Raw genomic sequence first — 19,786 nt, 5'->3', positions numbered from 1 at the left:
AGACGAGACTAGCATTTCTAACTTGAACTTTACTGTCCGTTCTGCTCACACCCCTGCAGACACAGAGCTGCACAGCAGGGATGCTTGCGTTTGTGCAAACAATGTGCATGCCAGCAGTGGAAGACAAAACACTGCCCTTGCTCTGATGCAGAGTCCATTTGGCATAATGTGACGGTGCGTCACTGTCTTCATCATTATTGCAGCCAAACTAGCTCACTGCATGTCTGTTGTGTCTTGGAGACATCCGAAACCCCTGACTGTCACAGCATGGTGGCAGCGACAGCGGCGAAAATGTCCCTTGAGCATCCACAATGTCTCTATCGCAACAACAAGGAACAGCAAAACTTAGCAACAGTACGTCCTATTCCAACATGTAGAAGGATCGACATTTCAACATGCACTGCTATTCCAACATATTGTGTTTCACCACCTTTTCCCAGTAGTTTCTACTAGGCACCATGCACTGGCCAGATGGTGCTTCAGCTTTTTCAACTTCCTACAATATCTGCCGACGAAACGGGACGTCCCGTTTTTAACAGAAAAGCCGCTTGGCCCAGGACCTTTTGCAATGGCGCCGCCAAGGCCCATTTCAAAGCTTGCTTGAACATAGGCGAGGCGTTATTCGATCCACGGCAACGTTCAAATGCATACCTTACAGCATGCACAGCTGTATTTTATACATATGAAGAAGGTGGAAACGCTTGCCTTGATATAAACGCTGGCTAGAGGGAATTGTGAACGAGCAACATCATCGAAAAGGTACGATTCCTTCGATCGCTAGGTTATGTGATCTAGCACTGCTGTCAGTATGGAAAGAACAAAAACGCTGACCGTTTTCACTCTGATCGACTCGTGAGCACTCACGTCCATCTCACACTTCCCGCCACTATAGCTCACTCGATCACAATAGCAAAAATTCGGTAAGACTGCTTACGTGGAATGCTAAAGCATTGTAGTCGGTTTGGTGAAATGAAATTCCGCACGGATTCTGCACAGACGCCTCGTTGAAACAATTCGCTGCGGCTTGATGAGCCACTTTCACTTGAGCTTCGGCCTGCTCTTTCCGTTTCCGTCGTTTAGCTTCAGCCTCGCGCTGCCGAAGTGCTTCATCCTGTTGCCGCTTTCGGCGTTTAGCTTCGGCCTCGCGTTGTCTCAGTCCTTCATCTGCATGTCGTCGTGCACGTTGTAAACTGGCACGGCGTTCCTTTGGAGACATGCTGGTGGTGATTTTAGCTGCAGCGAGCGCCTGCCTCTTTGCTCGCCCTGCGGCATTCTTGTGTTGCCTTGCTTCATCTTCTGAGGCGTACTTCCATGGGCGACCACGTTTCACTGCTGCCGCTTCACAGTCCATCGCAGTAGACACAGCTATGGAGACATTGCCAGATAGCACCGACGTTACACTGCACTAGCATAGAACAACCATAGAATATAGAACAACTGGAACAACTACACGCACTGTACCGACGTCGTATGAAATAATCCGAAGAGCAAATCATCAGCGTTGCCCACCATAAACTAAAGAAAAACGCTAATACATTCTTCACTCGAAGAAAAGTTTACACCCTTTGGAGTGCATCTCTGCCACACAACAATAATCGTCATCTGCCTTGATGCGTTTCCTTTCTTGGCAACGCCGCGCCCGGTACCTCCCTGTCGGAAACGCTATGTTATGCTGATAACGCGCATTCCGTTCGTTACTGGAAAGTACCGGGCTCACAGCGTTAAAGGAACGAAACGCATCAAGGCAGATGACGATTATCGTTGTGTGGCAGATATACACCCCAAAGGGTGCAAACCTTTTTAGAGTGCGCACTCCAAGAAAAGTTTAGACCCTTTGAAGTGTATATTTGGCACACAACGATAATCATCTGCTTTGCCCGCCTTTCCTTTCTTGAAAGCGCTGCGCTTGTTACTTTCCTGTCAGGAATGTTATGTCATGCTGATAATGCGCATGCCGTTCTTTACTGGAAAGTACAGGGCTCGCCGCGTTAAAGAAAGGAAACGCGGAGAAGACAGATGACAATCATCGTTGTGCGGCAAATATACACCCCAAAGGCTGCAACTGTTTTTAGAGTGCACGAGTATTGTTGTGTGGCAAATATACACCCCAAAGGGTGCAACTGTTTTCGAGTGCACACTCTAAAACAGTTGCACCCTTTGGGGTGTATGTTTGCCACACAACGATAATCGTCATCTGTCTTGCCCGCGTTTCCTTTCTTTAACGCGGCGAGCCCTGTACTTTCCAGTAAAGAACGGCATGCGCATTATCAGCATGACATAGCATTCCCGACAGGAAAGTAACGAGCGCAGCGCTTTCAAGAAAGGAAATGCGGGCAAGACAGATCACGATTATCGCTGTGGGGCAAATATACACCCCAAAGGGTATAAACGTTTCTTACACTCTTACAAAACTTTACACCCTTTGGGGCGTATCTTGTCCCACAACGATAATCGTCATCTGTCTTGCCCGCGTTTCCTTTCTTTAACGCGGCGAGCCCGCTACTTCCAAGTCACGAACGGCATACGCATTATCAGTGTGACGCAGCATTCTCGACAGGATAGTAGCGGGCGCGGAATTTGCAAAAAAGGAAGCGCAAGCAAGGCAGATGACGATTATTGTTGTGGGACAAATATACACCCCAAAGAGTGCAACTGTTTTAAGAGTGTAGAGTGTACAATACACTCTAAAAAAGTTAACAGCGTTTGAGTCGTATCTTGCCACACAACAATAAACGTCATCTGTCTTGTCAGCATTTCCTTTCTTTAACGCTGCGAGCCCGGTACTTACCAGTAACGAACGGCATGCGCGTTATCAGCATGACATAGCATTACTGACAGGAAAGTAGCGGGCGCGGCGTTTTCAAGGAAACGCAAGCAAGGCGGATAACGATTATTGTTGTATGCGCTCTAAGCTCTAAGAAAAGTTTACACCCTTTGGAGTACCCCTTCTGCCACACAATAACCGTCCTCTGCCTTGATGCGTTTCCTTTCTTGAAAACGCCGCGCCCGCTTCTTTCCTGTCGGGAATGCATCATGTAACCGCGCAAACAACAAGGGACAAAGAAGGAAACACACAGGACAGGCGCGGAGTCCTGTGTTTCCTTTTTGTCCTTTGTTGTTTGCGCGGTTACATGATGCATTCCAATAGCAACCACCAACTAGTCCGCCTATCCCTGTTAAGTCTGTCGGGAATGCTATCATGCTGATAACGCGCATGCCGTTCGTTACTAGGAAGTACCGGGCTTGCAGCATTAAAGAAAGGAAATGCCGGCAAGACAGATGATTATTTTTCCGTGGCCAGATACGACCCAAAGAGGTTAATTTTGTATAAGAGTGTAACACTGCGAGCCCGGTACTTCCAAGCTCTTCCAAGTCACGAACGCCGTGCGCGTTATTCGCATTACAGAGCATTCTCGGCAGCAAAGTTGCGAGCGCAGCGTTTTCAAGAAAGGAAACGCAAGCAAGGCAGACGACGATTACTCTAAAAATGTTTACACCCTTTGGGGCTGGGTACACCCTTAAAACAGTTGCACCCTTTGGGGTGTATCTCTGTCCCACAACAATAATCGTCATCTGCCTTGCTTGCGTTTCCTTTCCTGAAAACTCGGCGCTCGCTACTTTCCTGTCGAGAATGCTGCGTCACACTAATAACGCGCATGCCGTTCGTGACTGGGAAGTACGGGGCTCGCAGCGTTAAGGAAAGGAAACGCGGGCAAGACCGATGACGATTATTGTTGTGGGACAAGATACGCCCCAAAGAGTGTAAAATTTTCGAAGAGTGTAACCGTAGTGATAGCTGTGTTGAGCAGCGCCGTCGGCCTCATACAGGAGGCTAGCGTAGACATAACATGGCGATTTCAAGTCTACAAGACTTAAATGCGTGAGAACGATGCCGGCGTACAACAAATATTTGATATCGCCGGGCGCTATCAAATATGTTGGCCGTCCAGGAGCATGCGCTATGTTTTAGTTCCTACGCCATGTGACGAGATATCGAGCGGATTTTCCATTTCCTGACAATACACAGACGCCGGTTCTCTTCGTTGAATTAAAACCGATACACTCAAAATAGTTCACAATACATACACACGCCGCGAATGATAATGCGCGCCACATGTTTGCGCCCCCAAGAGATATTTCCGCACATTGTAGTTACCAATGCACCAAAAGGCTACAAACTGGTTCCCCGACGGCCTCGTATGAACGGGCATTGCGTAATTTCACAAAGTACGAGCTAAGACATCTCCACGAAAACTTGTCCCCAAAAACAAAAATTTGTCCCGCAGCACTACCTGCTGTGGTTGCTTAGCGGCTGCACTCTTAGACAAAGGTACACCTTTTGGGGTGTATCTCTGCCGCACAGTTATCTGCCTTGCTTGCGTTTCCTTTCTTGAAAACGCCGCGCCCGCTACTTTCCTGTCGGGAATGCTATGCCATGCTGATAACACGCATGCCGTTCGTTACTGGTAAGTACCGGGCTCGCCGCGTTGAAGAAAGAAAATGCGGACAATACAGATGACGATTATCGTTGTGGCAAAAGGGTGTAAGAGTGTATGGTGTTAGGCTGCCAAGCCCGAGGTCGCGGAATCGAATCCTGGCTACGGAGGCCGCATTTCGATGGAGGCGAAAACACCCGTGCACTTAGATTTTTCCGGTGGTCCAAATTTCCGGACTCCCCCACAACGGCATGCCTCATAATCAGATAGTGGTTTCGGCACGTAAAACCCGAATTATTTTTCTTTCAAGCAGCGCCACGCCGGATCACACAAGCCCGAGAGGAAGAAAGGCTCGCCGCGCGCCCTCTCCTCCTCGCCCGATTAAAAGGTCTCTTTAAGTGCGGCTAAGTGCATACGCAGCCTAACACCCTCCTTTAGAGGTACTCTGCCGCGAGAAGGCGTGGCACCGTGTAAGTTGTCTTCCCGCGCGTTTAGTATTGGACGTTGCGTAGTCTCGAGTTTCGGTGACTGTTGGGGCGAGAGGACAACGAAGCATACGCTCCCCGCTGCCAGAGCTTTTCCCGATAGCGTCGTCCCAGCGTGGGCGACGTTATCAGCTGCGGGGGCGGAGCGCACGCGGAAGCGTGGCTGGCTTCGCTTAATTTGCACCGCCGATGTGAAGATCTCGTGAACGTACGTGGCATGAAACCGCGTCATTCGTCGCCGACTCCCGAATTTATCAAAATGAATTCCCTCATTCAAATGTACTTTTTTCTATTCCTCGATCATTTGTAAAATTCTGCGGCCCCTGTTCGTGTATGAGAAATCGATCGACTGTACTTATTTGCATAAAAAAGGTCGAATTTCAATACAACGAAATTTCGGTTTAACGAAGCAAACAGTCGATTTTACCGACTTCGTTATGTCACGGTTTAACCATACATTTCAAGTTCCATGAGATGGACCAGCAATGAAGATAAAAAGTGACGGTAATGCAGTGCCAAGGTGACAACTAAGCCTGTATTTATGTATGTGTTAAGGCAAACAAAAGATGTTTTTTATCTGAACAAACAGAATAAATGGAGGTGCTGCTGTACGTATGTCTCAGTGACATCTTGTCGATCTATTGTTTTTTGGAATCGTAACAGACTGATTGACAAGGAGAACTGTTTATAACACTGTAACGCTAAGATTGTGTTCGGTCCGAGGAGGACAGAGCAGCATCATATGCCATTATTGGCACTAATACTCAACCAACACACACACAATTACACAGGTAAAGAACAATATGAAACTTCCAACTCAACAGCATGCTTTATTCTGGCCCCTCCAAACTTCTGACAAGCCATGATAAGAAGAATGAGCAATGCGCAAAACACGGGAGCAGCATTCTCAAACGGCTACCTTCAGGAGTATCCCTTTTAGAGGATGCCGACTGGCTAAGTAAATCAGCAGGCAAGATGCCTATCTCTTCTCCAGTGAGGCATCATGACGCCGATAAAACCATCATGCAAAAGTGAAGGAAGGATCCCTGAAAGTGGCCGAGCGAGAATATGGCTCCCAGTACCACATGTAAAAAGGAAAGGAAGTGGGAGGATACATTCTGCAAATCTTCGCATGAAACAATTATAGCAGAAAACAAGCACAAAACAACACAATAAAGAAAAAAAAGAGGTAGGAAGCATAAGAGAAGGGTCAGAACACTGAACCCAAAGCAATAATACTCTACACACGAAGTAGTACAACACTTCCAGGTCTTTGTATACACTTCATCTCATGGGGCACCTTAGTAGTGCTTTTGTTCAATGACTGATAAACAAGAAAAACTATGAAAAAAGAAAAAAAATATGAGGATGAAAAATCAATGACATGAGACAATGAGCACTGGCAAGATTGTACCTTTTCCTGTGAGTTGGCTGGATCTTGTTGTGGTTTTGAGCTTGTGTAACAAACACGTGTACACTCACATTGACAAGTTTCATCGTGACTTTGGTGTACAAAGCAGCAGGATGTGATTTATGTACAAGGCATGTATAAACAGCAGAATCATACAAAAACTACGACGCTAATGTTACAACGCTCGACTGACTAAAGGTCCGTGGCCCTGCAGTTCAAACGCAGAGCGAGAAAAATGTATCTTGACACGATTGCACTGAAGATAGCCACAGAGAAATGTCAACTGGTGGTGGCCGGTGGGCAAGAGTCCCGGAAGCGGCTTCACGTGCACGCATGGTCCATCAGGTGTTTTTCAAAGTCCTGAAAATTAAGAGGAATGGGCAGTGTCAACGATGCCCTTGGCTAAAAAAAAGGAAACAACTTATTTCATACAAGTGAAATATTTAATTTACTGCTTCTGCTCTTCCCTTTATCATGGTTGATGAGGGTACTAAAATTGTAATTGGTTCACTTTTATTCACTGGGTCAAAGTCTGAAATCGTTCCAGAAGTTGGCCATTTTGCGCAATGCAGGATATAGAAAAAATAAGACGGAAGGAAAAAATATTTGAAGTTTCTTTTCACTTGTGGGGCCAGAGGTGCACCCCAGGGCCTTTGTGTGGGCATTCACCTGTTCTGTCATCCCTACGGCTCTCCCTCTCCGCTCGCGATGGTTGTTTGGGGCGGCCTTTGCCATAGACTGGTCTGCAGTGGAGGTGCTTTGCCCTGCTGACCGTGATGGCCGTGGCAAGATTGGCGTGGTGGGCAGAGCGAGCGCGGGAGAGACCTCTCCAATACAGAACTCCGTATGCGTGCATTTTCCTCTCATCCACCAGGCCCTTTTGTTAGGGCTTCAGACTTAAGCTTGGGGATTCAGGATCGGGAAGGTCGGGAAATTGGAGATCCTTCCCATTTAGTAACATGCATGCACTTTTCATGCGAATAAAATATACCATGAAAATGATCATGCCATTAAAGCCCAGTGGGAGCCAAACTTTAATGATACACTTGGGGAGAGGCATTGACTGTTGTATGCTCATGATGGGCACTTTGTTTTAATACAGGTGACATATATATATATATATATATATATATATATATATATATATATATATATATATATATATATATATATATATATATATATATATATATTTGTCATTCTGAGTGCACCTTAATTCATGCGGGAATGGTAAAAGTGGGTTGCTTTCTCTTTTCTTCTTTAAACACGAACTTTGGAATATTGTTGAACGAAGAGCTAGCGATACTAGGCTGGTGCAAGGAGGGTATCTACGTGACATCCAAAAGATTTGAAGCACATTCAGATCGCGGGCATAAATTCAACAGTATTTTACTACAAGCAAGTGCCCCACACAGATTTGGAACTTGTACCAGCCTTCAAATTTTGATGAAAAACTCCAGCACTTGGATGTAGCTAGCTGTGGTCTTAGCAGGGCAGCAGCTTGGCCCCGCGAGTGGGCATTCCTGATGAGTGGGCATGTCGTGTATATAACAGAAAATAGCCAATTCCTCAAGAACATTAGTAAGCGAAAGTACAAGAAAAATGCGCGAGCTTGGAGCTCTCAAACTAAATGCACTGAAGCTGTTCAGCTTGTGGACAGCGATGACGCAATGCTTCTGGTGCGCAGCTGATTATGTGCCAATTAATGAAAGCCGTGTGCGACTATGCGACAGGAAAGGCCCAATTTGAACTGCATTATGTCATGGCAAGATGAGGTGTTTATATTCGCAGCACACGATTCATGCACGGGGCATCGAAGACCGCTCCCAGACACGGCTTTCATTTTCCTTTAAAGGAGGGTGCTTACAAGACACACTGCTTTTATTCAGACTTCAACGAGACACAGCTTGTGTACTTAGCCTCCCAGTTAGGGTCTTCTTAACTAAAAGAATAAAATGTTGTGGAGCCTGACGGCTCCTTTAATCAGCGAGCCCGATGTAAATACTGAGCACTGTGATAAACAACCATAACTGCACCAGGCAGACAACGCACCAATGCTTCGCGTAAAAATTGACCAGAGCGCCGTGGTGGTGGGAATGACAGCGGGCAGCCTGCTACTCATAGGCAAGGAGTTCGGAAACTATAGAAGTATCTAAATAAGTTGCGTGCAGCAGTGCACTAGACTACGCAAGACGAGGGTTGGCGTGGCCCTGCTGCTTGCTAAGCTCGAACCTGCGGTTGGTGGGACACCTGTGAGATACGAGACTCCCACAGACTTAGCTGTAGTTTTTCATTTTTCTTAAAAATGAAATGGTGCCTGTTTTGAAGTAAAAGAGAAAAGTATTTGAACACTGTAATCAGTTAAAAAGAAAGCTTGTGTTTTATATATATTTGTTGAAGCACACCAAGCTGCCTTTTATTACCTAATGACAAATATTTAGTTTCACTATTAGCCAACAGTGCAATAAAAGACATTGTCATTACTGCTCGCCAGAAATGATGCAGAACCCAGGACAATCAAGAACCACTGGGGCACCCAGGCATGACCTCCAAGGTTGGTGGTACCCACGACATGCTGAATAGTACACTGTAAGCCATGTTTTGGAATTAACGTCCCATAAGTTAATCACCTGATGCCTGCCTGGTCTGATAGGCTGCTAGGGTGATGGTATGCGTACTACAGACGAACCCACTCATAAGCAATATTCAAGCACTAAGACAATCCCATTGTTCTAACCAATAATTGTTATAACCAGGTTGCACAAAAAGCGGAGGGAACAAGCATCCAAACATCTTAATTAGAAAGAAGTACAGTTGAGCCGACTTATAACATTACCGGTTTCAACAATACTCATATGTAACAAAGAGCAGCCATTGCTACTATAAATTTTAATGTGTGTTCTATGGTAAAACAACCTGTTTGCTATAGTCGGGTACAACTTCAGAAGGCAGCAGCATTTGCCCCTCAAAAGCAAATGCACACGAGCTGTCACCAATGAGCGCGCACTTTAGACTGATGTCATGAGGCGGACGGCTTGTGATCCGCGGACAGAGAACACGATAGCCCGCGCTTCGTACTGGGTGGGGCCTCTCCTGCCTTCTTAAGTTGCTCCCGACTGCAGAATGTTCCCATGCTGCACTACAGGCTATATCAATTAAATCTAGCTACTGGGTGTCTGCTAAAAAAAAACAAACAAACAAACGCAGGCCACTTTGCCACACTAGCCTTTGCGCCGTGAGGCCCTCGCGATACGCCTTCGTTGCCCCTCCAGTCTCCCTTCCACCCCTCCGACATTGGCAAGAGGGTGGAAAAGAAACAGGAGAGAGGCACACGCGAGACCGGAGGTGCAATGCGATGAAGGCGTGCCATGGCGGTGTGCGGTACAAAGGTGGGTGTTTTCCCTTTGGAGCACACACATACCAGCCAGATTTAATCCTTATAAGCGAAAGCGCAGCACGGGTTCGTTGTAGTAAGCAGTTTATTTCACCATAGGGCTTCGCACTTCAACTTTGCCAGGAGATGCCAGTGCCACTCTTTCCCCTGGCAGAGAGCGGTGTTGCGACATCACCGGCGTCACCCGCCAGCACCCGTGAGGTGCTCGCAACGCCCGCAAGCTTTGCAATATCGCTCCTTGCGTCGCCGTTGCTTCGCAATGGCCCAGCGGTCGGGTAGCTAAGGTGCCCGATACTGTTGCAGAGCCAACCGCCACAACAGCGGCAGAAACACCCGGGTAAACAACTGGCATGAAAAGGAACCCAGACAGGCATGGACAACCCCCATCCGCAGAATCAAGTAAGTCGGAATGCGAACCTTTGCTGTTTTACTTGATGTTTGCTATTATTCCCAGCAGTGTTGTTGCTTTGCCTTCTAGTGCAGTCATGACAGTTTGCTCGTGTTGACAAGAATATCGCTGCAGTTCTACTTCGACATGCTTTGAGTGATGCATTGAGCATCGGCTGATTTGCGCATGCGACGCACACTGTGCTTTCTCGTGTATGTTTGACAGTGCGTGCTTGATCATAAAATTTCTGTAAGCAAGCTGCAAGCAGGTGAATGCATTAGTAGAAGCGGTGATTAAGCAGCCCATTTCTAAAAAGAATGCCAACCGTACTGTGTGGCATCTTCACTCCAGCTTACGATCGTGATCTACTTGATCAGGATCTTGATATATCATAGCTGAAAGTGCCCATGTGGTAGCACCCAATCCGGATTGGAATCGACAGTGCTGCAAAGTGCCTGAGTGACAGGGGCATAAATTCCGGTGGGGAACTCTATAGCAGACATACAAAAGTTGACCTTGCATCAGCTGCTCATTGTTATATTGGATATATGTATACAGCGAACCTCCTTAATTCGAACATGCTTAACTCGAACTTCCGGTTTATTCGAACTGACGCTACGGTCCCGTCAAGGTTCTGTATATTCCAATGGACGAAAACGCCGATAATTACAACGCGCAAGCATTTGTGATGGCTAATTCGAACATACTGCGCACCGACAATGCTCTCAGCAGAAGGGCCAAATCGCACAGCAGTGTCTCCGGCCAGCATTGCTTTGACCCCTCATATAAAAAAAGCTTAGGGGAGACCCCACAACATCGTGCGTGAGGAAGAAGAAGAAGAAGAAGAAAGAAAGGTGGCTGAAATTTCACCCTCTCTCAAATGGCAAGGTCGCTGTTTCTGCATTGTGCAGTAATGCCCCAGCCACACTAGTGGCAAAATGCGAGCTGCGGGAGGGATCGGTCTTGGGCCTATTTTTTGCGGCTCGCTGCAGTGGCAAGCGAGCTGCGAGCGGAGGAGACCAATGAGAGCGGCCCCTACAGTGACGTATGCGTGGGAAACTGGTGTTATGCGGACCAGACCCACCGCTCTATTCGTTCTCGCATCTGGTGCAGCCGGACCGCTTGTTCAGCACTATCGTCTGCACACGTAAGCTCTAGATCGCGCTTGTTTTGGCTGGCTTGGTGTGGTCTCGTTGGCGTTTTTTTTTTTACAATGACGAGTCTAAACCGAGACATCCTGATAGACATGACATCCTGTATGACAAGAGAGACCCTAAATACAAGGACGCGAGGGCAACACCCATTACCTCATTCTCCTCATCTTTTGAACATGGTGACCCCGCAACAGAAGGGAACAGACCAACATGATTATGATCAGCAGCAACGACTTTGTCATCTTCATAAGACATGACTCTCGTTAAGAACGCAGGACGAAGAACGCAAACACAGTGTCAATCTGTCAGCAGACGATGGAAAAAGCACGCGAGCACGTTCCACAATCATATAGCCTCACTAAGCTGTGCCACACCTTGTTGGAGTTAGGTCCCGAAAAGCTCATCTGGCACTGGTTCCATGGGCACGTCATGGCGCCCTTTGCTCCGAGGCCGATGTGCTCGCGCTTGAGATGGTGTACCAGGTCATCCTCCCGCGCAAACTTGAGGTTGCACGAACGAATCTGGAGAAAAAAATGAGTAGCTCTTGCCAGTTAGTATTCTCCCCCACAAGCATTCCGTGTATCTTCTACAACAGTGAAACCCGGGTTATAACAAACTCAGTTACAGCAAATTATGCACTATTAGAAACACCATGCATCTATGAATGTTATCATTGGAAGGCATGTAAACTTGAGAGTCAGAGTATCAAAGTACCAGCACAGTGCAAAAGTGCCTGCGTGACATTTTAGTGAAAGTGCCTATATTGTTAATTCTGCACTTTCTTTCCTCAGGGAATGCTCCGAAACTTACCTCACAGGTCTGCAGGTTTGACTTATCAAACTTGATGACTTCAATCTTGCCCTTGCGATTGCCAGTGGCAATCTGGAAGCGAAGCCAGAAAACAAGGGCAAACAGGCGGCATTAGACATCCAAAAGCAAAACTATTGAAAGCATGGTGTTAAAAAGCAAAGGCACAGGTTCAAATGGCCATGTCAGGCCAAATAGGCCTGTTTTATTCAGACCACTGAAGATAAGCAGCACTGCGATTTGACGCTCGCCAGTGAGACTACCTTGGAAAGCCAAGTGCTAATGCTTCCCTTCTGCTGCACGGAAGTTCAGATGTCCACAGCATGGATGTCTGACCCCCATCCCCCCCAATAAAGGTAGAAAAGAATTTTGAGATCGCGTAGCTTTCCGTAAACTTTCTGTGGCCTGCTCCAGAGGTTTACGTGTTGTGCCAGAAAAAAATTAAGAAAACGCGAGTCAATTTTCTTAAAGCTGTGCGCCTGTCAGATTGGCACAGAGCCTGCAAATGATCAAGAACGAATTTTACTAGTTGTATGCAGTGCAAAAAAGATGACACACAAATAAAACCGAGAAATACAGGAGTATCCCCCAACCAGCTCAGATATCTTAGTATCATGCAGCAGACAAATCAAAATCATAGGTACTCACACGCTATACACCTGTAATGCAGTAACATTATGACGTTCTACATTGCTTTATTACATTGCGTTATTAGAACAAACTCCATACATTACAGCGTCATAACTGCCAACATGTGAACATTAAAAGTCTTAAGAATCCTGGGAAAACAGCAAGAAAGGAGGAGAGGGGGGTAGCACATTTTCTTTTCATTCTTTTTTAATTTGCCCTCAGCACGCAGTTTTTGAGGGATACATATGCACTTTATTAACAATAATTTACACGGCACACCAGCAGCAAACTACAACCCCAGACAGAACTGACAATGAACAACAAGGGGTGCCGAGGGGCCTAATTTTATTTAAATCACAGCCATATGAAGCCAACGGAAGCATCGGGAAAGTTATTCATAGTCTTAATTGAAGTGTAGAAGTGATAAGCTAAAGAGAAATGAAAGTGAAAGAAAGAAACCAACTTGCCACCGGTGGAAGCCATACCCATTACCTCCGGATACGTGCGCGTTGCACCACCGACCGCGCTACAGCGATGGCTGTTCCCACATCCACATTCTTGGCTATTATGCGCATGTACAATAACTACCCATAGTGTTAGGCCAGCATAACTCAAGGCTATGGCCTTTAGTCCTTTAGACAATCCTTTAGACCAATGGCATAGCATTATTTTTAGCTATGCACTGTTTTTAGATCACAGTGATCTTTTTCAGTGACTTTGCTGCTGCAGTTTCATCCGCTTAAGGAAATTTTCTGGAAAAAAAATTGCTGCAAGCAAAAAATCAAATTTACCTGGCACCTTACACGGCCACATGAGGGCGGTGTAGGTGCAATCACAATTTCAATTTCTTTTTTTTTTGAGTGCACGTTTGCAACATTCGCTGCTTATCTATCGAGAGCTTTAAAACACTTTTGCAAAAAGAATAGTCTTTTCATGACTTAAAGGGACACAAGACTTAAAGAGTAAAAATAATTTCACCTGCATTAGCAAATTATCCTTTAATGAAACCAAGAACACTATTCTTAATACGACAAGATGCTTGGCAAGCCAGGAAAGGCGGAAAGAACAAAAGAAGGGTGGCGAAGCTGCCTTGAAGTTCACGTACCAACTCGCCATGACGTCATAGATCTTGATGAGGCTTGCCAGTTCCTAGTTCATTCTCTATCGGTTAAAATACACTACATTGTGCTCTAAAAGAGCCAAAGACTTCGGATGGCAAGTTTCGGGAACCTTTACTTAGCCAACAAGATTCAAACATGATAAAGTACTTTGAAATCCGTGACGTAATAACACTGACATACTTTTGTTGGAGCTTCGGCATGAAATTTAAAAAAAAGGAACTTTGACCTTCTTTCACTCTTCTATTAATCAGTCTATTATTGCGAAATTAACGACACTAGAGTTGTTCTCAAACAATACTTTGTCAGTCTACATTGATTTAGTGTTTTGCTTTAGTGTGCCTTTAAAGCAACATTTATAAAAATCGTACAATGAGTTGAAATTTGTAAACATTGCAAAAAAAAATTTCCGAGAATCGGCAGGTATGCAGCATGGTGGAGAGCACTGTGCAATGGAGACTGCCCACCGTACATCCACACAACCACTGCCCCTCATCGTGTCACCTGACTCTCCGTACAAGAGTGAGGTGCTCCTCCTACCCGACTCTGTCACTCTGCCGAGAACATACCTCCCCATATCACTGAATACCACGTTTGGATCTGTATAATGCCGAGGCATTAACCCTTTCTGTGCCAACTTTTTTTTTTAAATAACTGATTCAATATGAACAGCTTTCATTACTGCAATATCAGCAGTTCGTTTTTTGTTGTTTATTACTGTCAATTAGTTTTTTTTCATGGTTTGCGCGTAAGCAAGGCCACACAAAGAGTCAATATCAAGTGCGATATTTCCTGGAGCCGAAGTCAAGTCTGCTTTTGTTATCCTCCATGGGATGCACTCTGCTGGTGCCGCTCAGAAAGGAAATTGCACGGGTGCTGATAGCAAAGTACTCTTGTCTAGCCATGTCCACGCAAGAAAGTTTGCTAGAGGTTCTAAATCTTCCTTGCAATCACTAGTACTCAGCTGAAGCTCACAACATGGTCTGCTAGTATTTGCCAGGTGTAATTGTTTTACTCGAGTCGAAAAAGAAAAGAAAGAAGGAAAGAAACGTCGAAAGAAACTGACCCTGACATTGAAAAGGCGGCCATCGCAGCTGCAGCCGCCTCCACCCCCCCCGTCAACATCATTAAGATCCAGGGAAACCAGACTTCAGCACTGATTCTGCCAACTAAGCTCTCAAAAAGTGAGTTTTCTGGGAAGCTGGTGTCATTTAAAGATAGCATAGAAATCACATCAAAACTGTGAAACGAATGCCACGTGTCTGTGGCACTCAGTAGACAAGAGAACATACCTGGACGAGCGAGATTCGTTCTTGGCGCATAAAGGGTTAAAAAAAAAAACCTTGAAAAGCACACGTCGTGCGGTCACTGCACTGGTATTACAACCAGCTTTACGCACGCCTTTTACAGTGCCTTTAAGACCGGCCTGCTTTATTTTGTGCTGACACCAAGAATGAAGGCTGGGGAGTGTTCTGTATAATGCTATTACATCCGTCCCGCAATACCCATCATTAAATGTTTGATAAGCTAACTTTGACACCCCAAAATGACGTTTAAAGTGTGGGAAACATAATGCAAACTCGCAGCAGTGTTTCTGACATTCTGAAGCAAAAATTCGGTTGAGAACAGCACAGCAAACCAATTACTGATCAATTATCTATCAATTAACATGAACGCACTTTCACTGGCCAGGAATAAACGCGAAAAAGTTTTAATTTTCTTTTGCTGTGGAATGGTGTTTGGTTTCCGTGGTGCTGAAGGCAGTTTAGGCTCCAAAGCAGGGGCCTCGAACACAATGACATGTGGGCCACGAACCACATGTGGTTTGCAGAGCTTGTGTGTATGTGTGTGTGACCCACATAGTCCTTTCACATCTGCACTCACTCCGAGTTAACAATGGAAAACTGGAATGGTAACAATGGGAAACTCTCCTCCTTTCCGATATATCTCACAGTGTATTGAACTGGGTACAACAAATGCCTCATAATCTTTGAAATCAGTTTGGAACCACTGCTTCCTAGAATCACTTAGAGTATTAGTTTAAAGGGGCCGACAACACGACGATTTCTCCATCTGAAATGTGGTCACACAACAAATATCCCAGTGCATGAACAACCGTTGATTACCATCAGTGTGTTATCAGGGGCAGGCTGAAGGTCTACGAGCGTTCAGAGGACATACCTGCCTTCCTCTAGCACTGGCATTATAAGCGATTAAGCACTACTGCAATGCGGACGGCAGCATTCAACAAATCGATACTGACCAGTGGGCCGCTGACGTCCATGCTCATGACCATGTTCTTGCCTGCACCATAGTAGACCACATCGCATGAGAAGTCCTTTAGAAGAAGAGGAACAGAAGTGCAACAAGTTAGGTGAAAGAAAAAAGAAAAACTACAAATTATCCCTTCATTCCTTGGTTACACAGCTCACTGCTGACTGTCAAAGCAAGTAAGCAATGTTGTTTAGAGGTAGTGCAATGAGTGAAGTGTGTGAGGCCGAGTGCAGTGCTTCGGAATACACAACCACAAAGACCCAAGCGCAAAGGCATGCGGTGCAAAAAATAAATGAAGGAAACAGGAGCCAATCGCAGGAATCCAAGGAGCTCCAAAGAACCAATCACTGGAGAACACGGAGCTCCAGTGGAAGCCAATCTTCTGAAAAAATGAGGCCACGAAGAGAAGAAAAAGTAAAGCACATTGTAGAACAGGGCGGAGTTCCAGGAAGTGACGCAGGAAGAAGATTGGCCACCGGACCAGGAGTTGAAGACGGGTCATCAGGTTCCGGACCCGAGCCACCCAGACTTCCCCCATCTGGGGCTATCAGTCGAGTGCTGCACAATGCTTTGCCATGTTTCGTGACTTTGCCAGGCCATGCCTGTTGGCAGAATGGAGCAGTCGGGCTTTGGGCTTGAGTTTGCATACAGCTGCCTCACCAGGACGTCCCATTCCCCTGCCACGGGAAGTATTCGGACCGGCACAACTGTCCTCCAGTCATCGACTCGTCCAACTCTAAAGCATTGGTGAGCTTGTTGTCACTTCACCCATTACCTCACCCTGCTCATCTTGCAGCAATGAACTGTTTTGCATGGGCTATATCACATGTTTCCATTTGTGCTAATGCGTACTGTCAGGCACCTAATAATTGTATCATGTTAAGGTTACTTTAAGCTATACAGTGGAACCCTGGTTATACGTCCCCCGATTTTGCAATGTCACGGGTTTTAAGATGGATTAGTGCGTTCCTGGTGAGACAATGGATTAAAAACCGTGATCACACAAAGTGAGATTACACGTGTCCCGTTTCATACGACGATCCACGTGAAACTGCAAACCCAACAAGTGAGGAGCGCAGTCAGCTTCCTCACTGAGACATCCCCTCCGTCAGAAAAGGGGGAGCATGGAGACCTTTTTTTCTCATATTTACTCGAGTGTTGAGCATAAGACACACATCTGGGGAAGTATTCTGTAAGAGTCCACCTAGTGGACTGCGTCTGTTGCTGAAGAGCTGATTGGCTGTGGTGCCTCACTGCCGCGGATGCACAGCCCAGCGCAGCCAATCAGAATACCTCCTCTGGGCACTTTCGTTTCTTAGAATCTGTCTTTCCGTAGGTACTACAGTACTGCAGAGGAGGATCTACTTCGCACTTTTATCCCTAGTCAAGCTGCGCAGCAGATAAACTCCAAAACGAGACCTTCTTTATTGTTTTCGCCTGAGCGTCATGCACACGTGTGAGTTGTGATAGAGACTCACACATCTGGTGGCGTTTTGCTGCAGACTCTTGCTTATAAAGTGCCCCTGCCTAGGTACCATGGAGGATGTCATGCTTTGCTCCTGTGTATATACTGCGCAAATACTGTGCAATACTGTGCAAATGTACTAAATGTGGGTACTAGAACAGCTCGGTAGAAGTGCTGTCAGATACCAAATGTAAACACTGCCTTGTCTTTATGAAAAAGTCTAGTTTCCAGAAAATCAAATGTCCTGTATTGTGCCACCAACCAAAACTATGTTTGTGATTGCAGCAACAGCCTACCATCAAAGTCAACTCCTTTATCACTGTCATCACAAGACAGTCGCAGAACACGTCATGTTGCTATGACAATGTGAAAGTGGTTGCAATGACAATGCACCACTTTCTTTACAAAAACTCATTCAAAAGAAAAAGAATACGCTGACGCATGCACGAAGTAAGCCGCATTACATGTTTTTGGTGATCCGGAGGCATTTGTGTGTTGTTGGATGAACCATTTAAGTGGTTTGTTGAGGCTTGAGCCATTACCCCGCTACTGATGGTTGTGAAGTCATTCAAGGGGCATGCCATTTCAAATTCAATGGACAGCACAAAGGATGACATGTTATGACATGACAAGTGTGAATAGCATTCCATTCTGTGAAGGTAAGTTCTACATGCGTAACATCTTTTTTTTTTTTTCAGAGTGAATATCAGGGGGTAATACATTTAAAAAAAAAAGGAAAAGCCAGGTATACATTAAGATTCAGAGGTGCGTGAGCATCGCGTAAATGCAGCAAACGACTGGGAGGTCTGGCCTGACCGCAGCTGCGCTCACCTTGGCCCGGTAGCAGCGTATGAGGCCGTCAAAGGAGCAACACACGATGAGGCCCCTGTGGAAGCGCAGTCCTGTGGCAGCACTTCGGCATTCGTACACCTTCTGGAGGCAGCCCGTCTGGTCGAATAGGGAGGACAAGAAAAAAAGAACTTTTGGTCACTAAGGTCATGTGAGACATTGCACTTGGCCTTGGATACAAGCAATCAGGAATAAAAACTGCTTTCCAGCCAGTCCAGATAACACCACACCATGTGACCTGGACCATGTGGGCCCATACAATCCACTTGTGAGTGGTCATTTATTTATCCATTTATTTAAACATACCACAGCCCTGAAAGGGCTATTGCAGGAGTGGGTACAAATCTAAAGTACAGCGAAAAAAAGTATGTGACAACAAATTAGAAATTATACAAAAAATAGAGAAAATGGTACTATGCTTTGTCTACAATGACTGCGGTGACAAATTGCTTTGATGGGATGGAACAGATATTGCCAGGTAAAGAACTGCACAGTTCAATGGAGCATGGAAAGAAAACTGTGTTTAAATGTGTTAGTGCGAGTGAAAAGTAGTTTCAGGTAAATTTCATGAAAATTGCAAGTCGAAGACTGCTTCACAATGGAAAAGTATATTCACCATGTGACAGTCGACAAAAAGAGTGTGATTTCGTACACTAATTTCAGTGAATCGATTTCACGACAAACAGAGTGTGGAGCTCAGTTCAGTGAAGGAAGCGCACAGGACGAGAAGTATCTGTTGAGTCTGGGGAATATAACAAGCACAGCCTCCTTTTGTACTGCCTCAATTTCTCTTATATGACAGAGATGGTACAGACGCCAGACAACCGAGGCATATTCTAGTATGAGCCGGATTAGCGTTTTGTATAATGGAACCTTAGTCTCTTTTGGGGCAGATGGAATTGCACGTTTCACATATCCTAGCTCTTTTAATGCTTTGTTAGCTACCTAACCTCACCTAGAAGATGTAGTCCTGTTTGTAAATGACATAACAATGGTGTTCGAAAAGTTGATGTTCATTTGCCATGTCTCACACCAGGTGCAAAACAGGGCAAATGAATTCGAGGGTTTCCTCAGGGGGCTTCAATTTCATTATAAAGCAGACAGTCATTGGCGTATAGGCAGATTTTAGAGGGCAAGTTATTTTGTAGGTTACTTATACAGGTTAAGATTAACAGAGGACCTAAAACTGAACCCTGGGGGACACTGGATGAAACTCACATTTTTGCAGATTCTGTGCAATTAAAACTTCCAAATGGTGACTGCTTAAAAAGAAAGCTGGCTATCCAGTCAATTAATTTATCATTCTTTAGAACAGTCCTTAGTTTAAACAAAAGTTTAGAATCAAGCACTATGTCGAACATTTTAGAAAAATCTA

The 19,786-nt window shown here is 45.6% G+C and overlaps 1 protein-coding gene across 7 annotated transcripts in view; it reads right to left on the bottom strand.

Moving 5' to 3' along the window:
- Positions 1–5,725: 5,725 nt before the first annotated feature.
- Positions 5,726–19,786, bottom strand: part of LOC142587742 (uncharacterized) — an 80,817-nt gene continuing 66,756 nt past the window's right edge. For all 7 annotated transcript variants that reach the window (XM_075698951.1, XM_075698950.1, XM_075698952.1 and 4 more), the window contains 5 exons: positions 18,394–18,510; positions 16,087–16,161; positions 12,079–12,150; positions 11,643–11,789; positions 5,726–6,692 (listed from right to left, as the gene is read on the bottom strand). In XM_075698951.1, the coding sequence (XP_075555066.1) occupies positions 6,654–6,692; positions 11,643–11,789; positions 12,079–12,150; positions 16,087–16,161; positions 18,394–18,510 (450 nt within the window). In that variant the 3' untranslated portion in view covers positions 5,726–6,653. The remainder of the gene's footprint in view (positions 6,693–11,642; positions 11,790–12,078; positions 12,151–16,086; positions 16,162–18,393; positions 18,511–19,786) is intronic.

Source organism: Dermacentor variabilis, chromosome 7 (genome assembly GCF_050947875.1).
Source record: "Dermacentor variabilis isolate Ectoservices chromosome 7, ASM5094787v1, whole genome shotgun sequence".
NCBI classification, from domain to species: Eukaryota; Metazoa; Arthropoda; class Arachnida; order Ixodida; family Ixodidae; genus Dermacentor; species Dermacentor variabilis.
Note: the sequence above shows the minus strand (reverse complement) of the source record. Positions and strands in the feature narration are given on the sequence as shown.